This window comes from Nicotiana tabacum, chromosome 17, assembly GCF_000715075.1.
Source record: "Nicotiana tabacum cultivar K326 chromosome 17, ASM71507v2, whole genome shotgun sequence".
Taxonomy (NCBI): Eukaryota; Viridiplantae; Streptophyta; class Magnoliopsida; order Solanales; family Solanaceae; genus Nicotiana; species Nicotiana tabacum.
The window spans coordinates 74,728,824-74,751,910 of NC_134096.1; the positions used below are offsets into that span (position 1 = coordinate 74,728,824).

At 35.4% G+C, this 23,087-nt stretch overlaps 3 protein-coding genes across 9 annotated transcripts; 2 read left to right on the forward strand and 1 right to left on the reverse strand.

Annotated features, from left to right (window-relative positions):
* The first annotated feature begins 1,711 nt into the window (after window positions 1-1,711).
* Window positions 1,712-10,470, forward strand: LOC107768085 (small ribosomal subunit protein mL103 (rPPR7)). Of its 7 annotated transcripts, XR_012701280.1 has the most exons (5): window positions 1,712-3,009; window positions 3,672-3,740; window positions 3,850-3,907; window positions 8,924-9,085; window positions 9,210-9,596. XR_012701280.1 is itself a non-coding variant. In XM_016587194.2 (3 exons), exons 1-2 carry the CDS (start codon window positions 1,816-1,818, stop codon window positions 3,705-3,707), a joined length of 1,230 nt encoding a protein of 409 aa, XP_016442680.1. In that variant the 5' UTR covers window positions 1,712-1,815; the 3' UTR covers window positions 3,708-3,740; window positions 3,850-4,034. The 7 variants fall into 7 exon arrangements, 1 of the variants encoding a protein (XP_016442680.1); XR_001644076.2 differs by lacking the exons at window positions 8,924-9,085; window positions 9,210-9,596 and adding an exon at window positions 10,352-10,470; XR_001644073.2 differs by lacking the exon at window positions 8,924-9,085.
* Window positions 10,471-12,826: 2,356 nt separating this feature from the next.
* On the forward strand, window positions 12,827-13,303 carry LOC142171931 (uncharacterized). The gene has a single exon (XM_075235655.1). It carries the CDS (start codon window positions 12,827-12,829, stop codon window positions 13,301-13,303), a length of 477 nt encoding a protein of 158 aa, XP_075091756.1.
* A 3,868-nt stretch (window positions 13,304-17,171) lies between these two features.
* LOC107768087 (uncharacterized) lies at window positions 17,172-22,330 on the reverse strand. Its single transcript, XM_016587195.2, has 6 exons — window positions 21,927-22,330; window positions 20,957-21,192; window positions 20,614-20,872; window positions 18,390-18,569; window positions 18,148-18,303; window positions 17,172-17,866 (listed from the first exon to the last, which is right to left on the reverse strand). The coding sequence occupies exons 1-6, from the start codon at window positions 21,954-21,956 to the stop codon at window positions 17,699-17,701; spliced, it is 1,029 nt and encodes a 342-aa protein (XP_016442681.2). The 5' UTR covers window positions 21,957-22,330; the 3' UTR covers window positions 17,172-17,698.
* Between the last annotated feature and the right edge of the window lie 757 nt (window positions 22,331-23,087).

Here is a 23,087-nt window from a genome sequence, read left to right on the forward strand (position 1 = left end):
TATAGTTCTTACTTTTAGCTAATAAATTATTTTCCTGACCCAATCCAATTTTTATTTATTTATTTACTTATCATTATTTATCATTATCATCAATTTAGAAAGAAGAATATTCTATTTATCATTAATTGGTATTTAGTGTGAATAAAGAACTCCCGTTTATTTTTTCACTTAATATATAAATGGAGACCACTAGATTGGAAAACGTTTAATTGCAGAGGAGTTATACGAAGTTGTAATAGTTAATGAAATAAAAATTAAACATGAAGTTATATAAGCGAACAATCTTAACAATGAAGACTAATAAATTATATTAAAAAAAGTATTAAAATAGAAACGAACTAATGGAATAACATTCTCTAATTAGTATAAGCTTTAATTATTCCTGTCCAAGTGCAATTTTATTTTAATTAAGGAGCAACTTATGATGACACAACATTTAATATTTAGCTTATAATTTTCACTTGATCTATGTTTTTACGTCAAATACTATTTTAATTTCATTTAAACACAATATTAACAGATAATAGTTATCTACTAACCATATTTTTATTATGTAATAATGTCATAGCATAGGATTTCAGGAATTTATTTATATGATAAAAAATATAATTTATTCATAAATTTGTATTATTGATGTTATAAACACGTGCAACGCACGTACACTTAAAAAAAAGGGACAGTCCGGTGCACTAAGCTCCCGCTCTGCGCGGTGTCCGAGGAAGGACCGGACCACAAAGGTCTATCGTACGGAGGATGTTTCCACGGCTCGAACCCATGACCTCCTGGTCGCATGGCATCAACTTTACCAATTACCCTAAAGCTAGTTTATTATATATAGTTATTGCCTTATATTTTGAAGGATTAGACTTTGATATTCCAAAAATAATATAATAATTGTCTTCGCGAGTATATACAAATCGCGTTACATCTTTATATATTGTTATTCTACTGTACCACTGGCACAACATTATCCAAGTCTTCAATCATTCAATTTAACCTACACATTATTTGCTATGGTACAAGTGATGGTGCAACAAACACATCCTCTACTCGTGTATACTAACATGAGCGTCAAAACTGCTAATTAAATGTCATTGTGCAAATTAGCTAACAAATAGCATCACAAATAGTTTTGCCTATTGAATGAAACTTAGGGCTCGTTTGGTATGAGAGATAACGAATAATTAATACCGAGATTAAATTTAAGATGAGTTTATCTCATGTTTGGTTGAGATAAAATCTGGTATAACTAATCTCGAGATTAATTATCCCGAGATTATAGTACTTTTTTATATCTATGGGAGGATGGATAACTAATTCCAAGATAACTAATCTCAAAATAATTAAAAATATGATAACTTATTTCCAATCAAACGACCCTTAATACTCAATTTTTGTATTACCTGACGGAGAACAATTCACAATTCTAACTTCTTGAAAGAGAGAAGCCAGAAAAACTCTATGAATAGAGTTCAAGGAGCAGGATAGCTTCATTTCATTTACATAAAAAAATATTTAAAAAAGAGCCTAAATGATCATGGGCACAACTAATTTCTACACTAAAATTGTATACAAAAAAAAAAAAAAAACCCTGTGCATTTGCTTAAAGTGTGAAGAAGAGCAAAAATAATAAAATAAAATAAAATAGTAAGTAGGAAATTAAACTTTTGGAAAATGAATTCTCAAATACTTTTCTATTACAATTTCTAAGTGACAGCGTGAAGCTGGAGTCAAATCTTTGAACGCCTCCTTAAACCCTACTCATTTTCACCCTTGAGCAGCACATCAAAGCTCATCCCCTAAACCCCAGAACAAATGTCTTCTTCCGTCGCCTTGCGCCACGCGCGCCACCTCTCAACCGCCGCTCCTTTGTCAGCTTTCAGCGCCACCATCTCTATATCCAAAGCAAAATCAAAGCTTAAAGCCGAGCACGACCCAGACAAAGCCCTAGAGATTTACTCCTCCGTTTCCGACCGTTACATTTCCCCTTTGTCCTCCCGTTATGCTCAGGAATACACAGTCAAGCGCCTCGCTAAATCCCATCGTTTTTCCGACATTGAAAGTTTCCTCGACTCTCACAAGAATAGCTCACAAATTACTCAAGAGCCTTTTCTTTCATCCATAATTCGTTCATATGGAGTCGCCGGAATGTTTGATCACGCGTTTAATATTTATCATGAGATGGATGATTTAGGCACCCCCAGATCAGCAATTTCTTTCAATGTGCTTTTAACAGCTTGCGTGCACTCGAAACAATATGATCGTGTCCCCCAGCTGTTTGATGAAATTCCGGTGAAGTATGGATTTTTACCTGATAAAGTCTCATATGGTATATTAATTAGGTCATATTGTGAAAATGGATCGCCAGAAATGGCAATGGAAAGGCTTAAGGAGATGGAAGAGAAAGACGTGGAGATTACTACTGTTACTTTCACTACTATATTGCACTCGTTTTATAAGAAGGGGAAGAGCGATGAGGCCAAAAGAGTTTGGAATGAGATGGTGATCAGAGGGCGTGGACCGGATGTTGGTGCATACAATGTAAAGATTATGAACATTCAGGGTGGTAATCCGGAGGGCGTGAAAGCGTTAATTGAGGAAATGAGTGATGCAGGGTTAAAACCCGATACGATCAGCTACAATTACTTGATGACTTGTTATTGTAAGAATGGCTTGATGGATGAGGCGCAGAAGGTTTACGAGGATTTGGAGTCAAAGGGGTGCAATCCAAACGCTGCAACGTTTAGGACTTTGATCTTTTACTTGTGTAAGAAGGGACGGTTTGAGACAGGGTATACAGTTTTCAAGGAGAGTGTGAGAGTTCACAAGATTCCGGATTTCAGTACACTAAAGTATTTGGTGGAAGGGTTGGTGCAGAGATCAAAGTTGAAAGATGCAAAAGGGATGAGCAGGACAGTGAAGAAGAAGTTCCCTCCTAACTTGGTAAAAGCTTGGACCAAGCTAGAGGAGGAGCTTGGTCTGGCTAAACTAGAAGCCGGTGATAAGAAGGTCAATCATACTTGTTAGGCTCAGTAGTTGAATGGTGATGGATGATTTTGTTTGCTGGAAGTGTTTCATACATTTCCATAATTTATGAGGGCTTTTTGATCATTAAATTTCTCTTGTTTATCATAAAGATGTGAGCTCACACTTGATAATTGGGTTCTACCATTTTTTGTGACCTTTATAAAGTTGATAAAGAGCTCTACACGAAGATTGTAAGCGTACTTTTGGATGATCTGCAAATGGTGAATTCTATGAGTTGAATGTCCTGTTAATCCATTGCTTTGTTCCTCTCAGTCTCTCTCAGATATCTTTCTCAGACGTTGTAATCATAACAGTAACTGGTGGTTAATATGAACGTTTTGATCTCTCTTCTGTAATGCCATTAATCAAATATGTTGCCACAACTTTGTCAAATAATGATGGTTTAGTGTTAGGTTCTTCCTCTACTGGTTAATTTTAAAGTATTGAGTTGCTCTATTCAATTTAGCTTTGAAGATTAGCTAAATTGATTATTGAAAAGAAAAAAATGACACTTCTATTGGGAAATAATATTTGATCTGGATATAATTGGATGTAATTATACAATTTTGAATTGTTTGATTGGCAAGTAATTAGCATGGAATTAGATATAACGAAATGTAATCCCTTTTCTCATTATTTGACAGAAAAAGGATGCCCGATGGCGAATTCCTTTCATATAACTGACAAATTCGAAAGGGGAAAAGAACTAGCTGGTAAGTCGCGTATCTACGCTCTCATAGTTTATCTCTCGCCATCTCTTTCGAGGCTTATAAATTTTTATTTCGGTTGTCACTAATTCATCACACCTTTCATGATTTACAGGGTTATGCCGATTATGGTCATAGTAAGGTCGAATTTCTTTTCGTTTTGCGCATCAAAGGTCAGTTTTTATTTTAATCACGGTGCAGCATTTGTTGTTTAGTACTTAATTTATTGAACAAAAAGTAGGGATTCACGGTGGGTCGCATGTGCCTTTACATTAATTTAATCATATTTCTTCTCTGCAATTTGCAATTGAAAAGTGCTTAATTGGCTCTTCCCTAATCCCTACACACGGAGTTTGCCTTTCTTCTTTTTTCTCCTTCCTCTTTTAGTTGGCCTGACTGATATAATAACATTTTTAAACCAAAGGTTAAGGTTGTGCGTTGCCCCATTCGGAAACCTCGTTGCTCAGCTGTCACTGTCAACTCCACTTGTTCGTTTCTATTGTCTATGTATAGTACTAATTAAATATTTAGTCATATTTTAGTGGGTTCATATGAGAATCATCAACAATTTACCACTAGTACGTGGAATGATACAGGGTGGAGTAAATTTATGGAGGATATTTGAGATATCCATCTCTTTGTACTTTAGAACTTGAACTATAGCTGGGTTTTAAGTGATCTAAATTCTTCCAGAACGATAGCCGAATAACAGAGCTAAGTATTCGGATGTGTATTAAGTTTTCCAAGTTGTAAAAGGTGTAGAATATTTCACATGGTTGAGTGAATGATCTGTTGTCTCCTTATATGGTTTTGGGTAATTTTCACTTCATGAGTTAGCTTTTGCAGTAAAGTTAGGCGCAAACTTCATTTTCTTTATATGGTATCAGATCTAGACCCGTTCCTATTCTTTGTTTACCCAATGATTGGGATCTCATTGTTACGTTGTCCATGCTCCAATTCCAAATGCCCTGTCTTGTGTGTAATTGAACATCTTCGTTAACTTATACTGTATTCTGTGATGCTTTCTAAGATCATACTCTTTTATATGTAAAAATTGGAGATTTCATTAGATACAAGAGCACCCCTTGATTATTGTACAAAGATGAGATTTTCTTAAAAATAAATGTCACAATAAAGTAGGTGCACATTATGGTCCTTTCTTTGTAGTAATATATTAGCAAGCACCTTCTGGTGTAGACCTGGATAGCTGAACTTCATATATAGCTTCCATCTCTTCCCACTGTTCATCTGCATGCACAATGGGCTTTAACATGCAGAGAGGTGTTTAGCCCTTCATATCTTTTAATTTCAAGTAATGTTATATGGGAAAGAAGGAGGAGGGATCAAGAGCACGAATAATTGCTTAAGGTACAATAACTTCAATTTATTTAGCATCTCTAAAATGAAATCTAGACGTTCGGATATACATGTACGATACTATTGAAAATACAACTTCCAGGCTTATATTTCAACCTGTGGCGAACAGTTGAATTTATACTACTACTACTACTACTACTAATTACACATAAGAGTGCAAATCTTATGTACATATCAACATGTCTAGACATTTGGGCCAATATTTTTATTCTGAGAAGCATGACCAATACCCGGACTGTGTCCGGCTTTGAGATCGTTTACGCTTCCTTCAACAGTGTGCTTTGGTTGATAATTTACTTTTGGTCCTGAAGAAGAATGTCCAATACCTGGACTATTTCCTGTTCCTGTTGGTGTGTAGTTGATTTTTCCCGTAACTGGTGAAGTATCACCAGTAAAACTTTGCCTCCCAAGAGTTTCTTTTTCCATCGTGTTATCAGCAGAGTGAAACTCGTGTTTCTTCAATGCTTTCAGTTGTCTTCCCTCAGTCATTAGAACTAGGTGGAAAGCAATTACTGCAAGAAGGAAACTAAATACACAGATATGTTTGATACATGCCATAACTAGAGAGGCAATTTCTGTAGAGGTACTTAAAGGTGAAATGGCTCTTTGAATGCTTAATTTTTTTGCTTGTGAAAGAAGCAAAGAGAACTAGACACCACAGGAGAGAAAAGTAATGTGGTTTCAAGTGTTCTATTGAGATGATATCTAGCTTGGTCTTTGGGTGAAGAATGTTTTCCGTTATTGTGGTACCTGTGTATATATAGGAACGAGAACTTCCTACCCATGTAAGGTCATCAATATTTTATTACTCTGTACTTTTTCTAAAATTTAAAATTGTCCTCTTATAGGAACAATTTGGATGGTTCATGGTCCTTCAATAAGTTTGGAATGCTTTTAACTTGTTTTGTAAATGGCTCGTCACTGATCTTTAGCACTGTATTTCGTTGTTACTTCTTTCCTAGTTCTTTTGTGGTCCATCAGTGCTTCTTTCATTTCTTTGTCCTCTTTACAACTTGAGTTGCTGCTATACATATATTTTTCAAAAATAGGATTTAAGTTATATGATAGCAAAATTTTTTTACAACATAGTAAAATATAATTATACTATCAGGCGGTAGTAGATTTACTCTATTTTTCAGGTTATTATAGTTGCTATGAAGAGTTATTTGTTGTAGGAAGAAGGATAAGGAGCTTAGTTTACTGGATCTAAATTAACCCAATATTCTTAACATGGGGCTTAAATATATGTGAAAAGTTATTACTAAAGTTTTAACAAATATTAAGTTGTGAACCTATAATTATATTTCAAAAGTGCAGTAATTTCAATGGTAAGAACTTATAAAATGAATTCATTAAGTTTATATTCAGTATCCATCTCTGGTCATAACTCATAAGTCAACATTAAATTATGGTGTAAAGAATCTATATAATGTTAGTGCACCCAATTTACACTAAAAATATAATGCTTTGACCTGCTTGAGTCATGTGGTCGTTTGGCTGGCAAGTAGTTATTGCATTGTATAGTGTTTAGACTTGCAGTAAGGCTGATAGTTGGGTGTACAGTAACCTTTCTTTTTATTGATGCAGCTTTATTGTTTCTAAATAGCAAAGATAGCTAAAGATCTTCAGATTTTAGGCTTATAATAACAAAATATGTTCAGCCAGCCGTCCCACCACCGAAATTTTAACTTGAAAGATTGGATTCTTTAGTACTTCCCACTTGTCTGTGCTTAATGTTTTTTATATGGGTGGTTTATATGTAGGTTTTGACTCTTTTCAATACACAAATTTAAGTGAAACCCATCTTATTCTAGTTCATTTTAATTTGTTTATGGTACACTTATGCTTTTGAGAGAGTACTTCATGATTAGTTAGCTGTTAAGATTCCAAATCTATGATAATCATGATCATTCCTATTTCAGCTGTATCAAAAACCTATGAAGGGCGGCTAAGGTCGTTTTCTTATAATCTGCTAAAAGTTGCTTTCCAGAAAATTAAAAAGCCTTTTCTGCTCCTTTTCTCTCTATATTTTGAGCTCATTCTTATTTTAGTCCTTTTGTATCAAATTCGGCTGGAGAAGAGAACTTATGAAATAAGTATTTCTTCTATAGCTTGCTGCATACTTATTTATGCTCAATCATAACTATATATGCATTTGAAAAGGATATTCTTCATACTGCTGTTAAATCCAATTATATTTTCCTTTTGGATCTTGGGAATTCCCTTATAATGTTCATTAATTGCTAGTTGCTTCTCATTTGTTGGCTACTCCTATTCATTTTCTCTTTGCATTAGTATGAAATTGGAGCTCTATGTTTTCGTGGGATCAAATAATATTCTGTTGAAAAGTAAAAGCACCAAGATGCGCCGCACGCACGGGTGCCTTGGAATATGATTTCTGCTTAAAAGAGCACCAACCACTAACCAAAAAAGTTGATTGCTAATGGATGGCTTAAATAAGCTACGGATAGTTGACTGAAACTAAGTGATCATTAGTCTGGATTTTGATTTGTTGTGGTCCTTTTCATTTATATCTTCTACGCTTTGACTCTTCCTTTTTCTTGTCCAGAGTAGTAATATATTCAACTGTCATGACCACTTATCTTTTTTAGGAATTTTCAAATTGATGTGACACCTCTAATACTTTTACTTACTAGTACTATAGTATTAGTTTTATTTGTTTTAATAGAATTGTTTTAGCTTTCTGTTGTTGTCGCTGGTTAATTTGCTTTCCCTAATGAGGTATATCGTGGATTCGTGGTCTAAGGGATAATAGATATAGCTGTGATTATGCTCTTCCTTGATATCCTTAGCTCTATTTAGCTCATCTTAGTCCAATATTATATGAAATAAAATAAAAATAAAGTTATTACTCTTGCTTCTACTAGATAGTTCAATTTTGCAGCAAATTTGCCTGGTTCTTCCTGAACTTCAATGTTGGGTTTTGCATGCTCAATTTGGTGCCAAGCTCCTCTTTTTCTTTACCCCATATTTCTCTTTTCACTATGTACCACTTCTTTCTTTTTGTCTCTGATATTGTTTTGTTCTTTCTCGTTTTGGCTTATCATCTCATATTTTTTTCCCTTGTTTTTCTAGGGGGTGGGGTGAAGATCTTTTGTCTAGTGAATACTAAATTAATTTGGTAACTACAGAAGCCACCAACTTGTGAGGGCCCTAGCACTCTTCTTTGTCTCAAATAGGTTATTAAGTAAGTCAAAATAAACCAAATGATACCTTAGAAGTGGGATGTGCAATTCATTGACTGTCCATTTCCTCATTCTCTCTATAAACTGAAATTGGAAAAGGAGATTCTTTCAGTAAGGACATCTTAAGTTGGCTCCTCGAGTCCTGGAAGCCTCTCTTTAGTGCTGGCCCACCAAATTGCAGAAGACATAAATGATAGACTATATATATTACTACTAGAAAACAAAGAGCATTTTGTTTCAGCTTTTGCTAGGCTGTGATTCATGAGTGCTGTTGGTAGCTCAAATGGTTATTATAGTATAAATCACCTAAAAAAGACGGTATAAAGGATCTTTTGCATGTCTTTTGAACAAAAAAGGTTTATATATTTTTTAATGTAGTAGTTGCTTTTACCATTATAATTCATTTTTCCTCCTTTTGCATATTCTCAAGTTAGATGGTTAGTTACCCTTGCAGTTTTTTTGTTGAATATTCAGAGATGCGCCAACTACCAAGGCACATGTTAGAATTTTGGAGAGTGTGCAGATTTTGACAACTACGCAGACATTTACCAAGAGATTTTTTTTTTTTTTTTTTTTTTTTGCTGATAACCGTGGTGTCCGGGCCAGCTTGCGCGCACCTCGACTAATTCCACGGGATACCTGCCACTTTCCACCAGCAACAGGTACCAGGTAACTCTATCCACCAAGGCTTGGATGGATGGGAAGAAATCACCTAGTGTTTTGTGCCTCCGCTGGAATTACCAAGAGATTCTTTTCCCACATCTTCGGGTAATTGCTTTAGTCTTCTAACCTTAGAGACATGGTATTTGCACTGACAAGGTTATACATCTTAATGTAGAATGATACATGTTGATCATGGTATTTACACTGACAAAGATCATCAATGAAACAGATTGATCGCTATGCGACCACGGCTTAATTAAGGGATAAAAATACAGTTAGAAGAAGGGGAAAAAAAGGAACAGAAGGAAAATTTTGGAAGGGAATTCAGACTCTGTCCAATTAGAAGTCAAGGAAGAAAAAGAATGACATGGAGGCAGTGTCATGAATCAGTGTAAGAGTGTAACTGTGAGGGTGCTGGCTAAAAAAAAATATTCTCGACTATCAGCAGTTCATAATATACTGTTAATGTGCTAACATTATGTGAAGAAATACTAAAAGATGTCTGCATTAACCTAAGCCTGCAGTTGGTTCTTTTCCTAATTTCGCATTTTGTCATAGAATTAAGTTGAGGAGAGGAACTAATTTCTTGCAATGAAATGAGATTTTATAGTCTAAAGACAATACGTTCGCATAATGTTAGTAATATTTTGGTAGACTTCTTCATCTCTGTATAAGTATTAGACATTTTCGATCACCAATTAAATATAGTTCTATGCACTTCATGCAATTTCACTGTTCTCTTTGCTCATAGTAGGTTACAGAATTTGTCACTGCAATAAGTAAGACCGCATGTTATTAACTTATGTTATTAACATGGATTTTTGAAGATTATGAACTAAGACCAATATTTTCATTTTGAATATTGTTAGTGTATAAGTTGATTTGGACCAACTTAATTAAGAAGAATGGTGGACAACTTAACTTTACGAGGTAAAGAATTTCATTAGAAGTTGATATAATGTGATGTAACTAATCATACTTTCATGCAACCGTATTAAAATGCTGTTAATGTAAATAAAGTCTTAATTCGCAAAACAGAAAGCCTGTTTTTCCTTCAAGAATTTGCCAGGATCTTGGTCAATTTTAACGTCAAGTGACTGTTTATTAATGCAAGTTTGGAACTGTGATATGAGCACAGTTGAGAAAGTTAAATGTGTGTTAAATATAGTCCTCTGAACATTTTTCTGTTATGAGACATAAATAGGTAAACTGCTGATATAATTCGAAAGCCAAGATTTAATGTCATGATATAATATGAATTACATTTTTATAAATAGACATGAAAACCTATGTCTAGCATAATAATTGATGCATGTAGCTACAGCTCTTAGTTCCCTTTAAGAGAATGACCAATCCCAGGGCTATGACCAGGTCCCGAAGGAGTGAAGCCGTCGGCATGACCAGGGGGAGGGGGCTGAGACACTATCTGAACCGGACTTGGTGGTGTTGGTGCTAGGGGGGTTGCAAGTGTGGCCACATTGTCAATTAGTGCCTTCTCTGTTGCATAAACTTGCATGTTTCCATTGTACTGTTTCATCTTTTCAGTTTCTCTTTTGGTTAATGCTACTGTGTGAACATAGGGTGTAGAGGGATCATTTGCATTCTCGAACTTCAAGTATCTTCCCTCAATAGATCGAATAATGCGAGAGAATAAGATCATGGAGAGGAAAAGGTTAGCAATGATCAGTTTGATTTGAGCCATGAAGAGAGTGATAATAGATCAGAATGCAATTGATGCTATTTGTATGCTTAAACTCATTCTCTGTAGCTATTTATAGATGGAAAGCAAGCAACATGAGGGCTATTGATTTTATATCCCTTCTTTGCTGCCCTCTTTGCTAAGATAACTTTGTATACGGTCAAAATAGATTTCGGCCTTAGCACGTCCGATCGAGTTCGAACGATGATCTATCGAAGTAAGATCCCGAAGGTGGAACAAACTAACCTCGAACCCGGGGAGGCCGATCCGTGTCGAGTTCGATATCATTATCAAGCTCGAATCGAAATTGAACCATGAGGCAGAGTAGATCTATCATGCTGATAATTTAGAGACAAACCAACATTGACCTCGAATCAATTCGAGGGCTCGAGCCATGATCGGGCTCGAACCAAGATCAAGAGCTCGAGTCGAAATCAAGCTCAAACCAAAATCTAGGGTTCTAAGCAAGATCGAGCTTGCAGACAAAAGCCGTTGCAATCCCACTAGAGAGAATCTTGGCAGAAATTGTGAAAAAGCTGACTTATCATGAGTCTCCCACTGAATGTTTATTTTATTATGCTTAGAGCTAAATCCCTCCACTATAAAAGGGCTTGGTTACCATTTCTATAGAACAAATTTTTCTCAGGCTTACATTGTAATAAAAGCGCTATATTCTTCTACAGTAAAGAATCGTTCTTTGAGATTTCTTAGATTGATTCTATTTGTTGAATCCTAAGATTCATTGTTCCTGACAACCTTATCTATTTCGCATTCTCTGCAATCTATATTTACATTTCTATTTATCCTTACATTTTGTGTTAAGTTACGCCACATATTCTCGGAACTACGTATAAATTCAACTCTATCCATTTTTCGGGTAAACAAACTTTTTTGGAGAAGATTCAATTTCACAACATTTGGAGAAAGTTGAAAAACTTCATGTTATATATTAAAGGGCATACGTTAGTGAGCTAATTAGACTTCTGAGAGCCCACCCGTCACGTACGGTATATCAAAATGTTGTCCTAATATAATATAGATTATTATATTATTCATACATGCTCCACTGGTTTCCCTCTTTTGTTAGTACTTTATATTTTCAGTCAAGCATGCTCACTTTCCAACTGGAGAATCTGATAATATTCTCTTTACTTTGCGGCCTACCTACTGTATATTACAATTTAGCTCTAGTTGCTAGTTGCCAAAATCGATTAATGTGAAAGAGTTCATTTGAGCTTGAAGATTTTGGTGGTAGTAAATTGTGCAAAGTTCAATCAGTCAAGATGAATATAGTTGCACTTGCATATATTAGGGGATCAATTCCCTTTACTCTAACTAGAAATCTTTATTGGGCCAAGAAAGATAAACTGGTTGGGCTACGTACAACCTTGGCCCAGAATCAAACTGAAAAACTGTACGCCAACCTCCTCCCCCGCCAATCGCGCTGATTTTCTCGTCGTTCGTTCTTTTCCGTTCACGTAGTTGTTGGTCCTAAATTGCTATGTCCATTTATAAGTAATTTATTACAAAAAAAAATTAATTTTTTGCATTCTTTTGAGTAGGTGTTATTAGAATAGATTGGGTATCTTAAAGAGTTTGAATCTTAGTTTTGGGATGATTTGGCGGAGTTTTGAGTGATTTGAATTAAAATTTCGAAGTAGAAGATGAAACATGAAAAAAAATGATATGTGTATCACACTGTGTATTATTTGTGTATCACATATGTATCATATTGTATCACGCATGCATCACACATATATATGTGTGTGTGTGTGTGTGTGTGTGTGTGTGTGTATGTGATGCATGCATGATACATGTGTCGCAGAAAAAAAAATTGACTCGATTTTAACCACGAATTTTGATACCAAATTAGTCCAAATCACCTCCGATCTTCCTAAAAATTTGTATATTGACTCATCTATATGTTTTCAATGAACTTTAACCATACTCATTGAAAAAGTCATTTTTTGCTTAGATTTTTGGAATCTTGTATATATATACAATTTTTTTTTTTGTATTTCATCACCTTATTTGCTACCTTATCCAGTGGCGGAGCCACCTTATAAGAAGGGTGTCAAATGACACCCCTTCGCGGAAAAAATACATTGTGTAGGTAGGTAAAAAAATAAATTATATGTATATATACTATGTATCTTATAGATGATGCTCAAATGATACATTGTCAGGTGAAAAGTAGAAGGGGAGATATAGATTGCTTACTCACTGTAGTTTATGGTTATAATGGGATAGAACAAAGAAGAGCTCTATGGGATAACCTACAACTACTATCAGTAAGTATAACAGTTCCATGGCTAATATCAGGAGATTTCAATGCAGTACTATATCCAAATGATAGACTATCATGTAACCGAGTAAGCTATTCAGAGACTCAAGAATTTGCTACTTGCTTTCAACAAAGAACATTGACAAATCTACATTGGAAGGGTGACTATTATACATGGACAAATAAACAACCTGGTGTAGATAGGGTCAGCAGTAGACTGGATAGAGTTTTTGGTAACTATGAATGGATGATGTCCTGGGGCCATGTGGAAACTAACTATGGTTTGCCTCAAATATCAGATCATGCTCATATGCTGTTAACACTGTCATCTTCAACATGACTGGTAGAGTACCCTTCAGATTTTTCAACATATGGGCAGCACATGAAGACTTTTCTCAAATAGTGGCAAACATATGGAACTCTCACAATACTCATGGAACTTTGAAATCAGTATGGATAAAGTTGAAAGACTTGAAACCTGCTCTGAAAGCTTTGAATTCTAGGGAATTCAAAGGCATCACTCAAAGAATTGAAAAGGCTAGACTAGAGCTGAGGACCATACAAGAGCAGATATCAATAACTTGTATTGATGCTTTGTTAGATAGGGAGAAGGAAACACTACTCAATCTTGAGAAGTGGTTCTTAATTGAGGAGAGTGTTCTACAACAGAAGGCTAGAGCAAGATGGATACAGCTTGGAGATTCCAACTCAAAATACTTCATAGCAGTAATGAAGGATAGAATTCAAAGGAAGTAGATTACAAAAATCACAACTTTACTAGGAGACAAGTTGATTGACCCTGCAGCTATCAAAAAAGAGATCATGGATTTCTACAAGAGTTTAATGGGATCAATTGCCAATTCCTTACTTTCCATAAACAGATCATACATGAAGAATGGTCCTACATTGTCTCATCAACAAATGATGGATTTGTGTGCAGAGGTAACTGACCAAGAGATTGTTGAAAGTCTTAAAGCCATTGGTGATGATAAAGCACCAGGTATTGATGGATTTAATACAGTTTTCTTCAAAAAAGCTTGGGGCATTATCAACATTCAGATTACAGTGACTATAAAGGAGTTCTTCTCAACTAGAAAGATCTATAAAGCAATCAATTGTTCCACTATCACATTAGTTCCTAAAGTGACCAAACCTGCCACAGTCAAAGAATATAGACCAATAGCCTGTTGTTCAGTTCTATACAAGATGATCTCTAAGATCTTGGCTTCTAGATTGCAGAAAGTCATGCCAACCATAATTTGTGAAGCTCAAGCTGGTTTCATCCCTGGCAGAAAGATTGCAGACAATGTAATTCTAGCTTATGAATTAGTTAAATCCTATACTAGAGCTCAGATATCCCCTAGGTGTATGATAAAAATTGACCTTCAAAAGCATATGATTCAGTAGAGTAGATCTTTTTACAACAAGTGATGGAGGAGATAGGTTTTCCTGACAGATTTACCAAATAGATAATGGAATGCATCAAGACAGTAAACTACACTGTCCTTGTAAATGGAGAAACTACTGAGCCTTTTAATGCTGATAAGGGTCTTCGACAAGAAGATCCTATATCTCCTTTTCTATTTGCAATTGTGATGGAATACTTGAGTAGATCCCTCAATGAACTTAAGAAGGATCCTACATTTCAGTACCACCCCAGGTGCAGGAAATTAGACATAACTCATATGAGTTTTGCTGATGATCTATTGTTGTTTGCCAAGGGTAACCTATCTTCTGTGACTACATTATACAAATACTTCTCTCAGTTCTCTGAAGCATTAGGTTTACAGGCTAATTTAGGTAAAAGTATAGTATATTTTGGTGGAGTGAAACAAGATGTGAAGAAACAGATTTTGGATCACCTGGGACTTGAACAAGGTTCTTTGCCTTTCAAGTACCTAGGCATCCCCCTTTCTACTAAGAAAATAGCTCTCATTCAATGGCAACCTCTGATTGAAAAGATCACAGCCAAGATATCCTCATGGACTGCTAAAAAGTTATCCTATGCTGGTCGTGTGCAGTTGGTGCAATCTGTTATATTTGGTATCTAAGCCTACTGGGATCAACTATTCATCTTACCTGCTAAGGTTTTGAAAGTGATTGAGGCACTCTGCAGAAGTTATATTTGGTCAGGAACTAACACAATAACTAAGAAGGCATTAGTGGCATGGGAGAAGATATGTACTCCTAAGTCAGCTGGTGGGCTAAACCTTATAAATCTCCTTTTGTGGAACAAAGCTGCAATTGCTAAAACCTGTTGGGATTTAGCTCACAAACAGGATAAGTTATGGATAAGGTGGATTAATGCCTATTACATCAAACAGCAGCAACTCCAGCATATGGCCAATCCCACAACAAGCTAGTTGGATGGTGAGAAGAATAATTGGATCAAGAGGTACCATGTTGCAGGCTCAGAACTCCAGTGATCATAATACTAGTAGTATCAGGCAAATATACTTACAGTTGCTAGGAGAATTACCAAGAGTGAGCTGGAAATGTCTAGTCTTTCAGAATTCTGCTCGACCAAAGGCAGTGTTCACTATGTGGCTGCTATTGCATGGAAGGTTGCCTACTAAAGACAGACTAGCTAACTGGGGATTAAATGTCACCCCTCACTGTGTTATGTGCCAAGATCAGGTTGAAACAAAGGAGCATCTTTTTGTGCAATACTCATATGCAATAGAGCTATGGAAGAAAATTATGAAATGGATTCAAGGAGACCAAATGATAACATCCTGTTGGGATCAACACCTTTAGTGGATCATCAAGCAAGGTAAAGGGAGATCCAACAAGGCTAGAATATTCAGAATGATCTATGCTGAAACCTCATATGCACTATGGATTGAAAGGAACACACGTACATTTGAGCAAAGATATCGTGACAGTGCTGCTTTGGCAAGAGAAATAGCATATATTGGCAATATTAGAGTAGCGGCTCGAGCTAAGAATCATATACAACAATTTCTTATAGAGGAGTAGATCAGTAGTAATATGTAATTAGGTGTGTGGTAGTGTTTACTTCTTTTGAGCTAGTCAGCTGAGTTTGCTTGACTATGGAATTGTAAAGTATCATCTTTGGTGATTAATACAAATGAAAGTTAATTACCAAAAAAAAAAATTACTATGTATTGACTCTCCTTAATTTCCTGGCATGTTTACTTTTATATATTTTGACACTCCTTAACCAAAATTCTGGCTCCGCCACTGACCTTATCCATGAAATTATCTTTCCGTCTTGCATCTAATGTTGCTGATCACGCTTAAAAATATGGAATGAGATCTTTACATGTGATTCTTGGAGAGAAAGAACCTTAGTTATTTGGGTTTTCAATTTTTATATATGCTTGGCTAAGTTCGATAAATTTATGATTAATGGCTAAATGTTGGTAAGTTGGAACTTATTTGGGACATTTATGTAAGATTACCTCGATGAAAATGGTAGTTGACTCGAATTGAATCTCTTCCTATTTTTGAACATTGCCCAACCTTTGTGAGGTAGGAAAACGACCAGTTTTTTAGAATTAGAATCAAAAAAATTTGTACTGTTTTGTATCCCTCCTTAGCCACATCATTGATTATGTGTTTTATAAAATGATAGTAGTATATATTTTTTATTTTACAAAGTATAAAAATAGTTTAGTGCGTATGCTTCTTTTGCTTTCTTTTTGTAAAAAGATAGTATATATTTGATTTGCAAATCCTCAGTTCCATGATTGCACGTAAATGATACTAGTATATATTATTCTGACTAGCTGTAAAAACTAGCCCTCTTTGCTTCCATCTGTTAAAATCGTTACTAGCAACATCCAGGACCAGGAGTTTCACAATCCGGCGTTTGTTAAAATGGTTAACAGCAAAATCTAGAAGTTTCACAATAAGAGAAAATTTTGAAAACTGTCTTTCAGATTAATCAAGTCTTCCAAAAGTTTTAAATGAATTTTAAGGAAAATGACATCTTTTTAGAAACTACTACAAAGATAAATAAGTTTAAAATATTGTGTAGTTCCGTTCAGCTATGCAGTAACCAGGAGACACATGAAAGAAATGAAGATTTGTCAAACACAAGTGTTCCAAAAATTGCTGTACCGTTGAAGTAGGACCAACCAGAATCATTACTACAAGTTTAACAGGTAGAATTTAACCTCCCTACAATGCATCTATTTTCACATTTCAAGTCGTTTCTTTGTTAAATAAAGGCAACAGGAAAGGAAAACAAGGGGAGAAAAATATATTTTGATAAGGAGTACAAAATAAGGAAAACAAGGGGAGAAAAATATTTCCTGCAGATCTTCAACTACTTGCCTTTGGCACTGCCCAACTCTACTTACTTCACTATACACTTCAGTGTTGAATAAAACCTACAGATACATGAGAGAGTAAAACTTGGTATTATGCTGAGTTTCGACTGATTTACAGAGTCGAATGCAACAGGAAGCTTTTCCAAGTTGAGAGTATACCAGTCAGCTTTTGCAAGAAAAACAGTTGACATCTGCACCTCCTTCATCGATCAATGATAGTGAGAATTTTTTTCTTTTCTATTAGATGATGGAGAAATCCCCCCGGACTAGCAAGATGGACAGTTAGTTATGATGAGCTTGCCACTCTACTCTTCTCCATGTAAATACCAAGCTTAATAGTTCGCAGCACAATCCAACTCGTGACGTGTGCCTAATCCACACATCAGGTGCTACGCTCTTACCACTGAACCAAAGCCCTAGGGACTGAAAGTGAGAAATTAATAGTCAGCTTGGAGGAATCTCTCGTAGGCTGTTCCATTCAAGGTCTTGTTCACATCATCCCAATTCTTGATATGTTCCCTCAATGGCCCGTTATGTATCTTAACTTGACGGCTACTTAAATCCATCTCAGGCAATCTTAGAAACTTGAGAACGTCTACCAATTTCTGTAATAAAAGCAGGAAGTATGAGCAACGTAGATGAAACAAGATTGCAAGATATTACTGTGTTAGACGATGGAAAATTGGTCTTGGTTTCTCCAGTATAGAAAGCTTTGGAAGTTGGTCATACAAAAATCTAATGAAAAAGCCTTTTTTTTTTCCGAAGAGGGAAAGTTAAAGAAGCTCGACTAAATTAGCAATTTGAGTATGTATTTAGTGAAACTCCCAGGAAGTATTGCAGGACAAAAGTAATTACAAGTTCAAGAATTTTTAAAGAAGATACTTACAGCTCGATTTCTGACAATATCTTCGTAATACAGAATCATATGCCGAGTGCTGTTGAAGTATTCCAGTGCCTCACCGGCTGCTACCTCCATTTTCTTCAAATCCGTGATCAACAATGTTGTGTTGATTTCTGGTTTGTACTTTGCAAGAGTACCAGCCTAGGTATAGCAGCAAAGGGATTAGATTGTATCATTATATGTCCATGTGCCTGCAGTGATAAAGAGGGATGGGTTCGAGAAGATACCTCGTCAGGTGAGTGCACATGAGACTTGTGTGTTCCATTCAAGAGTTTGGCATATCGATCATAGGAGTTCGAAAGCACTGAAACCATACGCCGCAGTAGATTCCTTCTAAAGAGAAATATAGCAGAAACACCTTTTTCATTGAAATATTCAACAATTTCCTTATGGTGTTGTATCAGCCCCTGCAATGGTCATACATAAGAATCAGAAAATTCTAGCAGCCCACTGAAGCATTATTCACACAACTTGCTTTTTATGTGCTGAAGATGTGACATAAAAACCATTTGCTTATTTATCACAAATAATATCCTTATCCATACACAGTTAACTAAGTGTATCTTTACATGAAGTAAGAAACAGTACAAGGAATAACAACAAAAATAAAAAATAAAAATCACAAAAATTGATCCTGCAGGAAAGACATTCTGCTCTTTAACAAAGATCTCTTGTTAGCTATTAGCTGCCAAAAGCCTAATTTCCTAACTTTTTAATGAAGATTTGGATTCCTATAACCTACCTTGTGAATGTACCACAAACTTCAGTTTCAAATTGTATAAAGCTTCAACAGATATTAATATCATTGGAAGAACAAGATGACATCTTCAACAAATTTGAGAACTCCCACAACTTGTCTCATATTGTTATATTCTTTCATAGAAAAATATGACAACCTGAAGGAACATCCAGATGTACTTTTTTTTTGATAACCATGGTGTAAGGGCCAGCTTGCGCGCACCTCGACTAATTCCACGAGATACCTGCCAACTCTCACCAGCAACAGGTACCAGGTACCATGTAACTTTGTCCACCATGGCTTGGACAGAGGGGAAGAAGTAACCTAATGTTTTTGTCTTCGCTAGGGTTTGAACCTGAGACCTCATGGTTTTCCACCCACTTCATTGACCACTAGGCTACAGCCTTGGGTGCAGGAACATCCAAATGTACTTCTTTTCGAAATGTAAAGGAATTGCTCAAGGAGAAAAGCAAAGACCATTTCAGCCATGCATACTCTTTCTTTTTGTGTCACACAGAGTTGAGTACTCACATTCTCACCAGCTGAACTACTAAACCCCGAAGAATTGAACATGGTTTGTTCAATCTGAAACGCACTGTTTAAACCTGACTTTGATGCACGATCAAGTTGAACAAAGAGGGCACTGATTACAAGTTCCTCAGAGAAGAACCTAATCCTAAATGGATCTCCACCATAAATTATATTTCTATGATATTCGTCGAATATCTTATTTCGAACAATACAAATTGTGATTGGACGATGGAAAAACCTTTTGATACAATTAGAACTGACAGAATCCTATGGCACCCTTTTTTCAAGAATCATGGAGATAAGAATCCATTTAAACAATGAACAATACGAAGATACAGATCTCAAGAGGTCACATCGATTCTTCAAATCATCAAGAGAGAGAGAGAGAGAGAGAGATACATTTAGATCAAATTCTTTATAACCATTACATGAAATAAAGCCTTCTTGCAGAATTCTTGTGCTTTATGCAAACATATAATGCTTCTTGTTTATGAGGAAAATAATAATTTAAATTAAAAAAACACCAATACCTCTGTGATTGATAAGAACAGTTCTATATATTTGTTTTTATTTTTATTTCTGATAAAGAGAACATAAGAACAGTTCTACGTGAAAAAATCATCTCTAACTTGCAACTTGAAGTGATAGATGTGCTTATAGCCCTTTTCATATCTCAGATCAATAATTAACAAAAAGGTACACGCTATGTATCACCTGCTAGTCTTAACAGTTTGGTGAAGCTTTCCCAGTTTCATGAGGGAAGGCATACTCTCCTGATGTTTGTATTTGAAATATTCTGAAATTGTCAAGCTTAATTCTAGAAGCTGTAATAGATAAAGGTACTTTTGTCCAATGCTTAAAACAGCTTGAAATAAGAGAAATGTAAGGTATACACCAACAAAATAGGCGCAAACGCTAGTAATTCCTGATAAGTACATAACCTTGCATCAAGTACAAGAGAACTTTTCCCTCTCCAAACTGACCATCAGGCGCCAAACAGTAAAAGATTTATTTTGGCGATCGGAAGTTGTACTGCAGTTAACTAAGTTCAAACACTGTGAATCTTAAGAAGTTCAATACATGCCTACCCTTGGCACAACATATTGATCCCTGCCTAGAACTTATCCAAACTTATTTGAAGCATGCAACGAGAACCTTTTAAGGTAAGAAAGAGTTATTACCTGATTAAGCATCCACTTGAAGCCAACTGCAGCTGAGCAGTGGTTTTTGGAAGCACTCGTGAAGAAGTCCAAATTGTAAACTGTCTCCAATGTCCTCAGGATTGAAGAAACATTTTCTCTCCTATCTTTGACGGAGAATATTTCACCATTGGAGCTTACATTCATATGACTATTCAATAGTGTCTCGAACCATCCACTCCCAGACCTCTGCATTGAGAGAATGGCAAAGAGCCGTACAGGATTACAGGCACATTCAGCCCTGAGAACAGAGATGAAATGACTATAGGCAATTTCATGTAAGACGGAAGCTTAAGAACCAATCCGAAATTTCTCAAGCACATACCGGCTAAAGGTCTTCGGCTTGGGATAATGCACGTACGGCATTTGGGATCGATCAATGTCATAGTTATGACAAGGCCTTTGTATGACTTCAATGTTCAAGTATTTACTTGTTTTCTCGGTGCTAGTTTGTTTAAGACAAACTGAACAGATATAAATACCAAATATCAGTGTGAACACTACAACAACCATCCTTAACAATGCTGGAGATTTCTTGGGAGGTTTTATGATAATACTATCCTGCCATTCAAACACAAGCCAGTAGTCAATGCAAATGATCCGTGGTCAGAAAAATGCCAAGTTACTAATCATTTTGACTAAGAAGGATACTAGTTTCTTTTAGGTTTAATTAAAATAAGCTTAAGTACATGCTACATAAGGAACAAAAGGGAAACAGAACCAAATTGCAAAGAAATGTGATTTTGTTTTAAATAAAAAGAAAAGAAAAGAAAAGATAAAACTATCCGTAACAGTTATCGGAAAAGCAGCAGGTAATTCGACATAAAGCAACTAGCACCGGCACAAATTAAGAGTACAGATAAGATAGATCAAACACATGTCAACCGAATACACATTACTCTACAATTTACATTCCGTGGAAACAGGCCAAAAATAGACTCATCCTCTGAAAGTAATGAAAAGGTAAAATTTTTATTTACATTGCAGTTTGCAAGCTCCAAATATCTGCTAAAGTTGACAACTTTTTATTAGAAATTGGAAGAACAAATAGAAGAAATGCAAAAAAAATTCAACTGTACAAATAATAGTGAAATTTTTGGGTAGAGGAATATACCCCAAGAAATCTTTGAAGTTTGAACCCAACAAAACTTAAAAGAGGGGGGGGGGGGGGAAGGGTTCCAGCTTAAACAAGAATGTAAATGCAACCAAAGAACAAATATTTAGCTGGATCTCTGCTGAACATAGGCACATGAATTAGAAGGAAAGAACAAGCAGGGAAAGCTAAAAAGACAAACCTTTGTAAAGAAACAAATTTCCTCAGCCATTATTAGTTCCTATTTGCAAAGAAGCTAACAAAAATCAAAAGGGTCTTTGTACAGAAGCCTCAAAATCTTGAACTAGTATTCTTCATTCACAGTCTACTCAGCAGGCTAAAGACCACTTCAAAATGCCTGGTGTTATCAGCCGCTCAGTATGTAATAGAAAAGCAGAAAGTTTGAGCAAAGTTGCTCGTGCAGAACAAAGGACATTAAAGGGGTCAACAGTCCAAAGCTCTAGCTTCAAGAACCAGACTTGTCTATTTTTGCTGGTTTACTTGCTTGTTTTGCTGGTCTTTTTCAATTCTGATTTCCAAAGGGGAGAAAAAGAGAGAATAGTGGTGGGGTGCTTCTTCGGTGCAGTCCCACTAATTGTTGTGTTTGGGTATATTACTTGTCATCGTACTTTTTAAGGGAATGCCGTAATCTAATATGTATGGTAAGTACTTTACTATTTAGTTTATTTATGTTTTAGGTTTTGTTTCTCCTTTTTTGTCATTGTCCATGTCCAATTCATAGAGACTATAATAGACCGTAATAAAAACACCAAATTTCTCGCATGCTCAGGTTAGGTTGATTCCACCCTCTGACTTGACTTTTGTCTTGTTTCAACTTTACCCCACGTATTTGGCAATATATGTGTTTTTAATTTAATTTTTATATATATGTATATAATTCTTATATTATTTAAATTGTAATAATTACTCTCATCGTTCACTTTTACTTATCCACTATTCTAAAAATAGATTTTCACTTTTACTTGTCACTTTTAACATATTAAGATAAGACAATTTTTTTCCCTATTATACTCATAGTATTAATTACATCTCAAATTATTTTTTCAAATTCATTAAAAATATATATCAATTAATATAAGTATCATAGTAAATTATGCATTTCATTTATTATTTCTTAAGAGGTGTGCAAAATTCATAATTGACAAATAAAAGTGAACGGAGAAAGTATAAGTAATTGTACATAACAAGCAGAGTAAGTAACCGAAAGATGAGATATATTATCTGTTACGATATATTAATTCCACGGGTAGTAGTAAGCAAACTTTTTACAGTATCAATATATATAAGCAAAAGCGGACTTATGTTATAAAGATAGAGATTACTGGTGCCCATAAAGTGGGGC

Coding starts and splice junctions, on each gene's coding strand:
- LOC107768085 (XM_016587194.2), top strand. CDS start 1,816: ATGTCTTCTTCCGTCGCCTTGCGCCACGCGCGCCACCTCTCAACCGCC. Junction 3,010..3,671: donor TAGAAGCCGGTGATAAGAAG/GTCAATCATACT, acceptor ATTATTTGACAG/AAAAAGGATGCCCGATGGCG.
- LOC142171931 (XM_075235655.1), top strand. CDS start 12,827: ATGTATCTTATAGATGATGCTCAAATGATACATTGTCAGGTGAAAAGT.
- LOC107768087 (XM_016587195.2), bottom strand. CDS start 21,956: ATGGCTGAGGAAATTTGTTTCTTTACAAAG. Junction 21,193..21,926: donor AAATTTGTTTCTTTACAAAG/GTTTGTCTTTTT, acceptor TTTGAATGGCAG/GATAGTATTATCATAAAACC. Junction 20,873..20,956: donor AAGCCGAAGACCTTTAGCCG/GTATGTGCTTGA, acceptor CTCTGTTCTCAG/GGCTGAATGTGCCTGTAATC.